At 28.6% G+C, this 14,149-nt stretch overlaps 1 protein-coding gene across 10 annotated transcripts; it reads left to right on the plus strand.

The window, feature by feature from the left end:
- Positions 1-1,694: 1,694 nt before the first annotated feature.
- On the plus strand, positions 1,695-13,951 carry LOC148238589 (uncharacterized). 10 transcript variants are annotated; one of them, XM_088194964.1, is made up of 25 exons: positions 1,773-1,867; positions 1,945-2,033; positions 5,149-5,208; positions 5,273-5,530; positions 6,689-6,872; positions 7,446-7,556; positions 7,641-7,868; positions 7,934-8,049; positions 8,210-8,374; positions 8,436-8,620; positions 8,684-8,829; positions 8,903-9,021; positions 9,728-9,869; positions 9,932-10,079; positions 10,139-10,417; positions 10,474-10,605; positions 10,667-10,819; positions 10,939-11,106; positions 11,174-11,393; positions 11,557-11,801; positions 12,229-12,380; positions 12,453-12,680; positions 12,743-12,938; positions 13,003-13,120; positions 13,707-13,951. In XM_088194964.1, exons 3-25 carry the CDS (start codon positions 5,163-5,165, stop codon positions 13,835-13,837), a joined length of 3,870 nt encoding a protein of 1,289 aa, XP_088051090.1. In that variant the 5' UTR covers positions 1,773-1,867; positions 1,945-2,033; positions 5,149-5,162; the 3' UTR covers positions 13,838-13,951. The 10 variants fall into 10 exon arrangements, with proteins under 10 accessions (XP_088051065.1, XP_088051080.1, XP_088051055.1 ...); XM_088194920.1 differs by lacking the exons at positions 1,773-1,867; positions 1,945-2,033 and adding exons at positions 4,219-4,332; positions 4,490-4,602; XM_088194939.1 differs by having other exon boundaries at positions 1,695-2,033; positions 4,909-5,208.
- Positions 13,952-14,149: the final 198 nt, after the last annotated feature.

Here is a 14,149-nt window from a genome sequence, read left to right on the forward strand (position 1 = left end):
GTAAAAAAAAAACACCGAAAATTTCTAAAATATTATTGCAAGTTTTCATATATTACCTATTTATAAGTTTTCAGCGCTAAAAATTCATTCGATTTGTTAATGGCAAACTAATAAATAAATACTAAAACATCTAAAACTGACTTTAAGAAAGTAAATTTTAAATAAACTCTCATACAATTGCAAAGTAAAGTCCTTGATTTGATCACGTAACTATATAAATTTAAATCTTAAATAAAGCAGCTGTGTATAATTGCCCCGGTCGCCAAACTAGTGATCCCGATGTGATGATGATAGATTTTATTATGGCAACACTGGCGTAACGGACTCATTTTCTGTTGGACTCGAAGGGTTCGTACAGCTGGTGCGCCCCCTGCTCGTAGCCACCCATTAACTCCCGTCGCCAAACTATAGAAAAAAATAATACGATTTTAAGATTGTATAATTTGTAACAATAAGAGTTCATTAGATTGATGGCTATCTTTTAATGTATTTTTCATAATTAGTTTCTGCAACATTTGCTATATACAAGATATCTTAAAAGACGGTTCAGCTGAGGGTTTTGCGGGGTTTTGCGGGGCCTCGGGAAAATATTATATGCAGGGCCCCCTGAAAACAAAAGTAAAAATAATGCAGGAATATGATTTTATATATGCGAAGCCCTGAAAAATCTCAGCCGGCCCTGCTTAAAAGTCAAACTTTTTTATGGCCATTTTAAATATAAACATATTGTCATTTTTTTAAATATAAATAAAAATCTCAGGTAAGGTCGCTAGCCAGCTTGATCCGTCATTTTTAAACAAAATGGCGGAACAATAAAAAAAATTTTGAATAAAAAAGTCAAAGTGCAAAAATGTTTATAATTAATCATAATAATTTTTATTTTACACTTTTTGCCATTAATGTGGTATATAACTGTTTTTGAAGACACGATAACTGCAGTAGTTTAATTAGATCGCCATAAAACTTTTCTAAATATTTCAACTAAATTTCTAAGTCAGCGCAAACCGACATCTTGTTTCAAAATAATATATATCGTCACTCCATTAAAAGAATATTAGAAGAAAAAGTAAAAAGATCAAAAACGTTGTATGAAATAAATTGCAAAGAAATTAAAATTAAAATAAATAATTAAACGGTAAATATAATATTGTATAAGACAATAAAAACTATAATAGTATTAATCGTGCCGCCATAAAACTATTTTATTGCTAATATTTTTCTGTAGCATTTATATTTTAAAGTCATTTCAATGATTGTTTAAAACGGCTGTTTTAATTTCAACTAATAACTTTCCATTATATAACCTTGAAATCATGCATGTATATTTATATTTAAGTTTTTTCCTTCTATAATATAATAATACATTAGTAAAGCTTTTAGTGTTTTGTTTGATTTAACTTCTGTATAAATAAATGTAAACAAACTATTATCTAGAAACTTATTCTAATGTACATACAATAATGTCTCACTATGTACTTTTATAATTCGCAATTATCTATTTAAACCAAATGAAAATACGTCATTGAAGAAAATTTCCGATGATTTGCCGTTTCTCAGAAAATAATTAAAATAATAATAAACTATTTGCATTTAAGTATATATCCAGATATACATGTTATACCCAAATATTGAATAGTTCGACTATTGATGCTAACCCTGACCTCTTTCAGCAGATGACAAGAATGACGTCATTTAGTTGCAAAATACATAGTTGCGTGTTATAGCATAGCGCAGATCATTATAATTTACAACTATAAAAAACAGCTGGTGTCAGTCGCTTAGGACTGAGATAGACAATCAGTAGTATCTGTGAGCGTTTCGCGATAGTTTCTTCGCTTGTGGACAGTTGATTACAACATTATTTTTTGTAATTCTGCAAAAGTGTTGTGTGTGCATAACCTGTTTATAATCATTTGTTTTTTGTTTTCTTTGCATTGTATACAGTTATTAGTGAGCTAACGCGAAAAAATCAAAACTGGCTCATAATCAAACCACATGCAAATTGTAATTCTTCCAAGATCATTATCACAGAGGTAACCAAACTTTTAGGTCTCGCGGGCGCCTATTAAAACTAGCGAACTCATATTAACTCTCTAAACGCCAGTCTTTTTTATTAAGTCATCTGTTACTTCTCTTTACGCGTCAGTATCTCTTTCTAAAAATATATATAAAATACTTGGTTTATTGATAAATAAAGCTAATATAGTATTTTTAATTTAAAAAAAATTGTAAGTAATTCGTTAAATTGTTTTAAAAAAATATTTGTTTAAAAAAAATAATCAACAAGTGATTTGTCGCTGAGTCGCTGGCGTTTAAGTGGTTAATGAAAGTTTTATATATGTTAAATGACGTAATATTTTATCTTATATGTTTGAAATGCATGTATTTTATGAACCATCTTTATAAAAGTAAAATCTAATACAATAATAAATAATATCAATACCTTATTAGGTAACTAGATTATGAAAATATCAAAGGAGAACACCAAAAAATAAAAAGGACATATCTAAAATATTTGTTCTACAAATTGCGTTGGGACGTAAAAAAAGGTCATTGCGGATTTTTTTGTTCAAAAACTATCACGGAATTTTTGTTAGGGAAGGATAAATTACTGCGAAAGTTAAAAAAAAAGTTCATTTAGAAAATTTTGTTCAAAGGCTATATCTTTTTGTAAATTTTCTTTTTGAAATCGATTCTCGTTTAAAAATTATAAGATTCTAGTATTTTAAAAGAACATGGTTAAATTTTTTAATCTGGCCATAAAACGTTCGTTTACTATTAGAATTAAGATTTTATTTGATGAATGAATTTAATTTTATTTTATATTAACGCGTTGTGGATTTTTTAATGTTTTGGAAGAGTAGATGGGATATCTAAAAATAATAAGTAAGAACAAAATGGAAGAAAACGTTTAAAAGACTTTCTAATATTTTTCTAAAACCGCTACCATGTGCATTTCAATGCTCTTATAAAATTCACTAGATATTTATATTTTAAATATTAATCTTTCCTAATAATTTTAGTTCGATTATTTTTGACCTTGACCTTGTGTGAATGGGTACTGAATGACATGCATTACAATATATAAATATATATGAAAAGAAAATTATGTTTGGCGACGCGGCAACTGGAGGCGGTCTATAATCGATGAGTTACCCCTTATCCCGCCTATCAAAGAAACATTTTTTGTTAGGCGTGGCACACATGGTCGCCATAAACTTTATCGCCAGTGTGGAAATGTGGCTTTTCTGGCTTTTGCACATGCGTCTCATTATTGTTGTTGAAGCTTTGGTGAATGGTGTTTTTTCGGAAGAAAGGAAGAAATAATCTCCTTAGAGTACAAACTATGGATGAAAATGTTCATCGATGAGTAAACCCCTTTCTTGATTTCTTGGAAACGACATTTTTTAATATTTCAGTCAAAATTTTTCTTTAATAAGTTTAAGTTATTCAACAACATTTATTTCTAAAACAGTTTATTTTATTTTAATTGTAATTATTTTCATAAAAATGTGCTATTTCAATATATATGTGATATGTATATAAAAATATACTGAAAAGGTTTACAATACCCGATTCAATCAGTACTCATTTTGTCATTAAATTACATATAGGTCGACTGCTGGTCGTCATGTAAAGTTATCAATGTAAGGTAATTTTATCATTGACTTTGTTTTAAGATATAATTTTTTTAACAAAATTTATACGAGTATAAATGTTACAATCGAGATTATAATTTTGTCATTGACTTTTTGTGCTATGATATAATATTTTTATAATTCGCAAAATATACACGAGTATAAATGTTACAGTCGAGATTATCATTTTTTACAGTGAATTATTTTTTTGTGATAAAAGATAAACTACAAAAAATTAAAATGATTCGCTGATAATTATTTAATCGAGTTTATAAAAAATCACATAAAGCAGCGCTGTCCAACTTCTCTTAGACCGGGGACTAAATTTTCTATTGCAAACATTTCGGGGGCTAAAAAGTATTTTTATTTTGGGATCTAAAAAAGGGCCACCTTGAACATTTCTGTTTGTTTATGGATGTCATAGGCGCTAAAAAAGGTCATCATGGACATTTTTGTTTGTAAACCCGGGGATGTGATAACATACATATGTTATTCATCCTTCTTAGTGAGTGATAATGTATTTTTAATAATAGAGTGGTAATGTATTTTTATTAATGTGTGATATTAAATGAAAGATTTTAATACAAAAATAAATACCTTGGCATGACCACAATTTCCGTTTGTCCGTACTTGCTGGTACGTTAGACCGAGTTCTAATATAAACAGGGCCGGCTAAGAGGTCCCGCATACTGCCGTAAGTTTTAAATGCCGTAAATTTGATGTACTTTATGAAATTAAAAATATAATCAGAAGAACAAAAGAAATGTATGTTTTATGATATTATAGAAATAAATATTTGACAAACCAACTATTAAAATCAAGTTCATTTATTATTTCTATTTTTAATTCAGGGGTCCCGGCATATAATATTTTTCCGTGATCAGTCAGCAAAACCGTCAGTCGGCCCTGACCACAAAGAAGCACAACAGCGTGATTATTTTTATTCAGACCGGCTTGTATCAGAGTATATAACTTAATTACTATTCTTGACAGACTCAAATTAATATATAATTCTCTATCACATTTAATTTAGTGCTATATATAATATAATAAATTCTTATTTAAAAAAAAAATGCAATTGTATGTTCACCCAATTTTTTTTAACATGTTTAGTTAAACAGAAAAGTGAATTAAATTTGTTTATTTTTTATGAGTAATTAATCGTCAACATTGATATCTCATGTAATATAATAAAAAGTAAATAAAACACCTGTTTTATTTATTTCCATTTGTATCATCCCATGTCATTATATTGTAAACTATATTTCAGTGTAATAAAATATGTTGTGCGTTATCATTCGTCACTTAACAAAAATAATTGTTACATATGACATTTGATAAAAAACATATTATCTCATATTATCTTCTCAAGCGAACACCTGATGAGAGTTAAAGCTGGCAATCGTTTGATACAAAATAAAACAGATTCATTCAGTTAATCGATTGCCATCTAAAATGCCGCTCGATGTACCATTATGGACTGCGATCATAATATTATTTACGTTTCTAGTAACATATTTATCAATGTGGCTTAAAAAGCCAAGGAAATTGACCATGAAACCTCAACCAGGTAATTATATACTTACTAAAATCGCTATTTATTTGATACATTGCTTAATAATTTTGATTCACAGCATGGAATTTCAAATTAAAGAAACTGTGGGCATTTTTCAAAATAAGAGAATGGAAGAAGTCTTGCCCGAAGATTTTAGATGACGACGTAGAAAAGTTTGATCCTATAGAAGGTGTAAATGAAGTTGATTCACATACTATGTGGGCGACTAACAAGTCAGGCTTTTCTTTGTATGTACACTTCAACAGAAGAGTCAACAGAAGAGCTGAAATAGCTCTTATTTTGAACATGCCAGATAAAACAACGTACCGATTACCGAGTAAGTAAAATATTGTAATTATATTATCTAAGATTGTGTTGATAAGGACTGAGTTTTGAGATTAAATATTTCGATTTATAATGAAGTTTTAAAATGTTCATCTCCACAGTTGTTACTTTTTAAATATTTAATGACACTTTATAGATTGACTTAGTTCAACTAAATTAACATTATTTTTTTAAATTTACCTAGTCAATATTTGCAGTTCATATAATGTATTATGTATATATGACTATTGATATTTAGTATTTGTCCTACCTAAGCTATTTTTTGCATCTTGCTGGTGTTTTTTTACATTCTCTTTAAAAATACTAACACATTGTAATGAAACTTAATGTTTTTTATTGAAATCTTTTGGTTATTTTGATATTGGAATTATTTCACAGTTTTATTCGTTGTTGCTTTTTTGCCCATATATGTCCAGGTGTATCAGTTTTAACGCTATTTTAGTGTGGAAGTTCTTTATTGTAAGCAGTTTTCTCTCTTAGTGGTAAATGTGATTTTATCTGATTTGGTTTCATTGGTTCTTGTTTTAAATTATCCCTTCAATGAGAAGTTGGCACTCTTTCTGTTCACCTGTGACCTCTTAAAAGTCTGTCTTAATCTCGAAGGACCAGTGAAATACAACATTTACTCTGAAACGCGTTTATTTACAAAATCGAGCAGAATCACAGTTTCACGACCAGAATATCAAACGACTGCTCTGGCGCAATAGGCACTGTTAGCCATGACAATTTATTGGCTATGTTTAAAATATATCAGAACAGTACTAATCCTCCATATTTTCATCCAGTTCTGTGGCCGTTGCGGTGTACGTTATACATATTAAATACATAATTGATCCTATGATGCTGCTTTGTGCTTCTCCAGAATTTATTGAATGTATAATGTTAGAGATATATTTTTTTCTATGAATGGCTTCAATATCAAACAATAAATAAAGGGAATGTTTTTCCAAGTTTGTAAACCTGCACTGTAAGACTATTATTCATGAAAAAATATAATAATATAATAGTATTAAATGTACAAATTTCACTCCTCTTTCTAGTATCGAAGAAAAATTCTCCGATTTAGCTCCGATTAAAATATAAAGGAAGATCTTTATTTATTGAATCCTTTATACAAATGATTGATTTAATATTCAATTTATGTTTTAAGATCAGCCAGATACGATGATATTTGATGCGCAAACTCAATGTTGGAATGCTGGCAATCTGAAGATTATGAAAATCGAGGCAAACCAAAGATATCGCATCGTTTACAGTGGCTTTATGGTTAAGGGGAACAAATTTGAATACAGCGATAACGACGAAGAAATGCAACATGTTCAACTAAACTGCATGTATGATTTTATTATATAATATATATAATTAATACAAAAAAATAGTTAATAACACATGCAAAAAATACTTTTTTGTTATCTCAGTAATGTTATAGAAAAAATAGTAAAAATAAAATTACATACTTTATTAAAAATTGCTAACAATATTCTTATGAAGGGAATGCATAACACAACCTTAAATATTATTTAACCTTTTTATGTTTATAGATTCATAAAATAGAACAACATGTTCTTCGTTTGCTGGCTCGAAATCTTCTAGGTAGTCATTTAAAGCAATACAAGTGTGTTAATTTATAAGAGCACTTTAAACTAAGTCTAGTGAATTTTATAACTCATATTAGATAAAAACAGCCAGCTAACACATATAATGTATTGTTTGTAAAGAAAGAAGTGAAAGATATTTATCTGAAGATATAAATTGATTTATTCAATTATATGTTACATGGTTTATAAATATGCACATATGTTTACTGGCATGTAAGCTGAACTGGAGCATTTCCTTTAAGTTTGACCCACACTATTGTGGATAGGTTTGTTAACAACTTACAACTTTTAACTTAAAATATTTTTTAGTTGGATTGCAGCTTCAAATCTTATTAAAATACCCGAAAATCTAAACAATGGATTAATGGCTGAATGTATCGCCTTGGAAAATTGGAGAGATCCAAATTGGTTTGATGAAATGTAATAAATTTGTTATTATTATTATTTTATTATATAATATATTATATACTCAAACTGTTCAATAATATTATTATTATTTTTTAGACAAAACTTTCCAGTTACCGGTTATGACCAATTTGGAAACATTACTGGTACTATACAATTCAATGGTTCTGTTGAACTGATTCCGTTTTCATTGTATGGTGTTCGCGAAAGAAGATGGTCTAAAGACTATAACAATTTAATTAACACTTCTATGAATATTAAAGGCGCTTTGGAAGACGGTTCAATCTTTAATTTGAATATTGAATCATATAAAGATGGCATGAAACAGTAAACACAATAGTATTAAATTATATCAATTTGAAGATCAATACAAAAGTATAATCAATTTTCAGTCACCAATATGGAAGTGCAAGATTACCCAATGGACAAATTTCAAGCATTAACTGGTCAAATGTAGACATGTACGATATACTCGCCAATGGAGATACAATTGAAATTAATATACAAAGTAAATATAAAATAATAATAATAAAATATCTTTTGTATATATATATATATATATATATATATATATATATATATATATATATATATATATATATATATATATATATATATATATATATATATATATATATATATATATATTAATTGATATGGATTTCCAGCTGATAGTAGAACTCTTCAAATATCCGGTGAATTAATGTATGATAAACGTAATGCATTATATAGCGGAAGACCGTGGGATTGGGAGAGTACGTTAATTCAGTTTAATTGTATCAATAATAATTTTAAAGGCTTTGGTTTGATGACTATTGGCCGTAATTATCTTGGTAAGATTGTACTATAAATTCATTAAGGTTTGATCATATTTGAAGATATATTTTATTTTAGGAGAATGTAATTTGGAAGTGCCGATTGAGACCAAAGAGTTCAGTTGGATGGATTTGAAGGATTTAAATAGCGAGGTAGCAAATCTTATTTGTGTAGCATTTTATCACAGAGCTGCACTTTGTCCACAGTTTGTCGGAGCTAAAGCAGCATCATTAGCGTTTCTATCATCTGTTGATACCGATTTGGTAATTTATTGCCATTTAAATGTTAGTTATGACTTTTTGTATTATGATTCTTATTTATTATAGTATAAAGTACCAAATGGATTCTGTCTCACAATCCGAGCACTAGAAACACAAATAAGAGCACATAAAATGATAGAAGAATCCATAAAAGATATTGAAACTGTCAATACGGATTACAGTGAAAAGGCAATGCGGGATGCTTGTAAAAGGTATTATTAGTAGTTGTATTAATGATATAGATATTTTTAACTTGGTAATCGATAATTTTATAATTATTTTTAGGGTGTCAAATTTGATTAGTACTACACCTATTTATGAAGAAATTTCAGCCGAAATTGAAAAGTATTATAATGAATATAATAAAGGGAAAGGAAAAGTTTATTTTGCAGTTCGATCTTCAGGTTAGTAACATATTTTTATTAAAGAGATAATAAATTTCGTCCAGCAAAAACTGCAAGAATTAGGTACATTTCTGTTACATATTTTTACAATAAATTTGTTTTATTTTAATATCTATTATAAACCATTTTTAAACGGAGTTGAAAATTGTTAATTTTTTTATATAGCAAAAAGTTTTTTTCTTAATTTTTATTTTATTTTTATTTTTAGTAATAAATATTTGGCCGTCTTTACGTTTTTCTTTAATTTTTTTTACCGTGCTACAATTTTTGTAATTTTTTGATTAGTCACCATTTTTAAACAAATTTTTTGAATCAGGCTGGCGAAGAAATTTGTTTCATGTAGTTCTTATCTACGGCAGATATTTCGTCATCAAAAACCATTCAATCCCAATAAAAAAATATATTTTATTTCTTAATAATCGCCATTTTAAAACAAGAATACGATTTTTTTGTTATATTTTAGTGGTATACAGTTGGTTTCTTTTTGAAAAATCAAATTATAAAATACATTTTTAAGACTCTTCAGTTATAATGGAAAAAATAGTATCGGTTTTAAAAAACAAAAATGTTACTGTAATATACACTAAGTAACTGTAAAAAATACCTAGGCTCTCATGTGAAGATTTTTTTTGTTATAATTATTATGTAATTTTATTGAGGTTGCATCATATAACTATCATTATATATATTTTATATAATGAATTAGGTATCGGTGAAGACTCTACAGAATTATCGGCAGCTGGTCAAAATGACACGATCTTAGGTTGTGAAACACTTTTTGACATATATAGCGGCGTTCAAAAATGTTGGGCTTCCTTATTTTCATTTCATAGTGTAGAATACAGAAGGTTAGTTATATGCGATAAACAAATTTACTTGTAATGTGTAATAATTTTAAATATATATATAGAACGCACGGTCAAGTTGTGAATTGCGGAATGGGAGTCGTGATTCAAAGAATGGTAGACGCCGAATCAGCTGGAGTGATGATGACGAGACATCCGTCGACCGGAAATCCGAGTGAAATAGTTATAACGTCAAATTTTGGATTAGGCGAGGTGAATTAGTATAATAATTAAACATGTAGTATTCAATAAGCAATTAAAATGTTTTTTAGAGTGTCGTATCAGGAGACGTAGAACCGGATACTTTTATTGTTGGGAGAGACATTAAAGATAATCTGTCGATTAAAGATATTTTAATAGGCTCTAAAACTCATAGAGTGTGTTTAGACAGAACACAAGGCTCTAGAGAGTCTAATATACATTCTATTGGAAATGAAGAAACCGAAGCTATGAGTTTAAGCGAACGCTTAATGTTGTTGCTAGGTCAGATTGCAATACAACAAGAAAAACTATGGGGTTCACCACGTGATATTGAATGGGCGGTTTCAGAGGTATTTTTTTGCCATACTTAGTTATAGAATCACTTTAAAAATGGTAATGATTTTAGGGTGTCATATATTTGGTACAAGCAAGACCTATAACGACCCTACAACATTGGACTGAATATGAATTGTTACACGAGTTAGATTCACCTACTATGTCTGAGACTGAAATGATCACTTATGCTAATACTGGAGAGGTAAATATTTTAGACTGTGAATTTATTTTCAATGTTGTGTATTATTTATATTTGATTTTAGGTACTGCCATCTTGTATATCACCGTTAGCTTACTCTGTAATGGTGGATTGTATTGAAAAGTGTTTGGTGTTGCAAATGCATTTACCTGAAAATCATTACCACTTTCAAATGATGTCATCATCGCACCATCGCGTTGGATTGAATGTATACAATGTAAGTTTTGATTTAATCTATGTATACATTGGAAAAGTTTTGTAGATAATAGCTAATAAAAACATACAGAATTTTCTCATTATTATTATAATGTACAAATTATTTATTTAATATTCCAGCTATTATTAAGACAAGTGGATAAGAATATAACTACCCTCAACAAGGTGACCGACGTGGCAGTGTTCGGTCATATCATAATGGATGATAATATTCATAGAATTGCAATGCATAGGAATGGAATCATAAGCTTCTTTGAAATCGTCGCATCTTTTATGTTTGTGATCAATGTATGTAATCAAAATAATATTTAAATTATTGCTGAAAGATAGGATACATAAAGATTTATAATTTCAGAGCTTGACGTCAAAGAGCAAGAAGAGTAGGCTCGCAACCGATTACGCTAAAAAGTTTCACATTAACTTGGACGGATGTAAAACTGCCATTGAAATGAATAACGCAATTGATGCATCGATACCGTTGATGCTGCCGATGATTAATTTTCATAATTCAGTTACATCAGGAGGAGTATTCAGTCAGTTGGTTATATTTTCAATGTTGCTGGGGAAAAAAGATAGTGAGTTTTAAAATTAGGTTCGAAATTTTCACGTTTTTATTGTGAACCTCATTTTGTGGTTTAGAATCGGTGCTGTATTTCGGTTGTTTTCTTCATTTTGATCTTAGTATATATTGAAATAAAAAAAATAATTATTAAAATGATTATATTTCAACCAATTTAGGTTTTAGCAATGACAACTATACAGACATTGGTACTATTTTATCTTCGATTTCCAATGTAATATCGGCAGAGATTCCAGTCGGACTGAAAAATCTAGCAAAATCTATAGAAAAATATGGTAAAATACAAGAATTTCAGGAACAGAAACCTGAAAATGCAGAACAATGGTTGAAAGAAAATTGTCCTGATACATACAAGGATCTTCAAACGTTTTTGAAGAAACATGGCCATAGAGCTATTTGCGAGGTATATGCGAAATAGTGTATTTAAAAACGATTTGAATTTTACTTGTAATCAAGATGTAATCTGCTCTTTGGTGTTAAATTTACAAATCCTTTCATTTATATTTTATAAAATCAAATACTTATTCAATATAATTACAAAAATGTTTAGAAAATCAAAATACTACGATGTTTTTGTAACGATTTTTATAAGAAAAGATTAATTTTTTCAACTTTAGAAATCTATAAATATTATCTAGATGTCAAAACTCAGTTTTATATGAATCTAATATATACCATGAATCATAATCATTAATAAAATGTAATTGATTTTTTTTATTATTTTGTCAGAGCAATAGTCAAATTAAAGTTTAGCTAAAAATGTTCAGAAACAAAATTGGTGATATATAAAAAAATAATCTTATTAAAATAACATTTATGTATATGTTAAGCTCGATTTTCTCACTGACACTTGGGAATTGGATACGACCAACTTGATAACTGCTTTACAAGCCATGTTATCAGCACCGGTGACTGAAGCTCAATCAGAATCTAGTACTAATATAATGTCAAAACTAGTTTCACCGATGAACTGGCTAAATAAGTACATAAATATATACCAAATTATCCATAATGTAGATTTATTTCGTGATTAAAATATGTATTAATCAACCAGGTCAATATTACGGTTCATGATTCCCATGTGCCAAAGTGCCGTAACTCAACGAGAAATTACAAAAAATGCTCTCATAGTCATGACGCACAAACTGAGGATGGCATACAGAAAGTTAGCCAAACAAATGATGAAAGAATGGCTTTTGCCTGATGAAAAACTCATATTTTTCATGACGAGACAAGAATTATTCAGATTTTTGAATACTAGAGATTCGGGATACATCACTAAGTAAGATCTATTTCAATGTAAGGTACTTTATTTTTAATGAAATGTTATAAAATTTATTTTAGAGCTTTGTTGAGACGCCGTAAGTTCGCAGTATGGAACAAATTTAAATTTCCTGAGCTAAACATTGGCTTTCCGAAGCCAATCGGCACGTTTAATCCAACCGAGGAAGAAAATGATAAATATCCGATTGTTCGTGGCACTCCGGTTCAATCGGGAAGCATCAAAGGAACAGCTTGCGTTATTTTATACTTATCCGAGGTAAATATAACAAAAAAATAAATAAAATTTTGAATACAATTATTAAATTTAAAATCAATTTTAGATTAACCAGTTGAAAAATGGAGATATTTTAATAACTCATTCCACGGATATCGGTTGGTCTCCTTATTTCCCTCTGCTCAGTGGTGTAGTGACAGAATTGGGAGGATTGATATCACACGGTATTCAACGTTATTCATATTTACCTTGAAATTTAGAATTAATATCAGACATGTCCATTAATTATGTTTTTTGAAAATTATCTTAAACTTAGAATTTTATAAAATTTTATTTCGGAGAATCATTGAAGAAATTTAGATATGAATAGAAGAACTTCTAACAAATGTGAAATTAACTTTGTTAAGATATTCATTAAACGAGACCTTAGAATATCTATATTTATATTTAATCAGATTCTGACTGTTTTTTAAAGTAGCTCTCCGGGTGTTTCTTTATAAACAAAATCATTGTGGTCACTTTCCGATGTTGTTAAAAGATACAAGTAACAATACTATTTGGTGTATAATAAAGTGCGCGTGTCAAAGATTGTATTAGTATTTAATAAATGATTACAGCAATTAATAATTAATGGTTCCTCAAATTCTTGGATGTTTCGAATACAATCATTTCTCTCGTGTTTTTGTGTTTGGTAAGACACCTTTGTTCGATTTTCGCTTTCTACTGGGCAAACATGTAGGATCCCTTACAGAACTATATATTATATTTTATAAAACTTTCTTCAGTTAATAGCTTTTTCATTATTTTTAGGTGCCGTCGTTGCAAGAGAATATGGATTGCCATGTATCGTAGGTGCACATAATGCCACATCAGTATTTAAAACTGGAGATATAGTTTTATTGAATTCCTCCAAAGGTTTCATTCAGAAATGTGATGAGTAAGATATAATTAGCAATATTGATAGTTAATTTTTTTATAACGTTGACCGAATGTAATTATTTTTTAAATATTTGACCAGAAATAATATAAATATAATCTTTTAATAACAATTTAAAGTGATTTTATTTTATCATATACATATCGTCCGCTGTGAAGAAAACTGTTATAATAAACAATTAAGTGTAAAACACTTAAAAATATTGAAGAATGTTTCATATAAAAATCGTGACAATTTTCTTTGTACATTAAAATCGATTTACGATTTTTTTGTAGCAATATTGCACCCAATTTCTCTTTAAAAAGGCTTCCAAATA

This window comes from Plectrocnemia conspersa, unplaced genomic scaffold (genome assembly GCF_051122295.1).
Source record: "Plectrocnemia conspersa isolate PC_06_02 unplaced genomic scaffold, ASM5112229v1 ptg000001l, whole genome shotgun sequence".
NCBI classification, from domain to species: domain Eukaryota; kingdom Metazoa; phylum Arthropoda; class Insecta; order Trichoptera; family Polycentropodidae; genus Plectrocnemia; species Plectrocnemia conspersa.

Excerpts from the sequence above, each read along its gene's own strand:
- LOC148238589 (XM_088194939.1), top strand. The coding sequence starts at position 5,094 with ATGCCGCTCGATGTACCATTATGGACTGCGATCATAATATTATTTACG. Across the intron at positions 8,830-8,902 it reads ATGCGGGATGCTTGTAAAAG|GGTGTCAAATTTGATTAGTA; the intron begins GTATTATTAGTA and ends AATTATTTTTAG. Across the intron at positions 11,802-12,228 it reads GCCATAGAGCTATTTGCGAG|CTCGATTTTCTCACTGACAC; the intron begins GTATATGCGAAA and ends GTATATGTTAAG.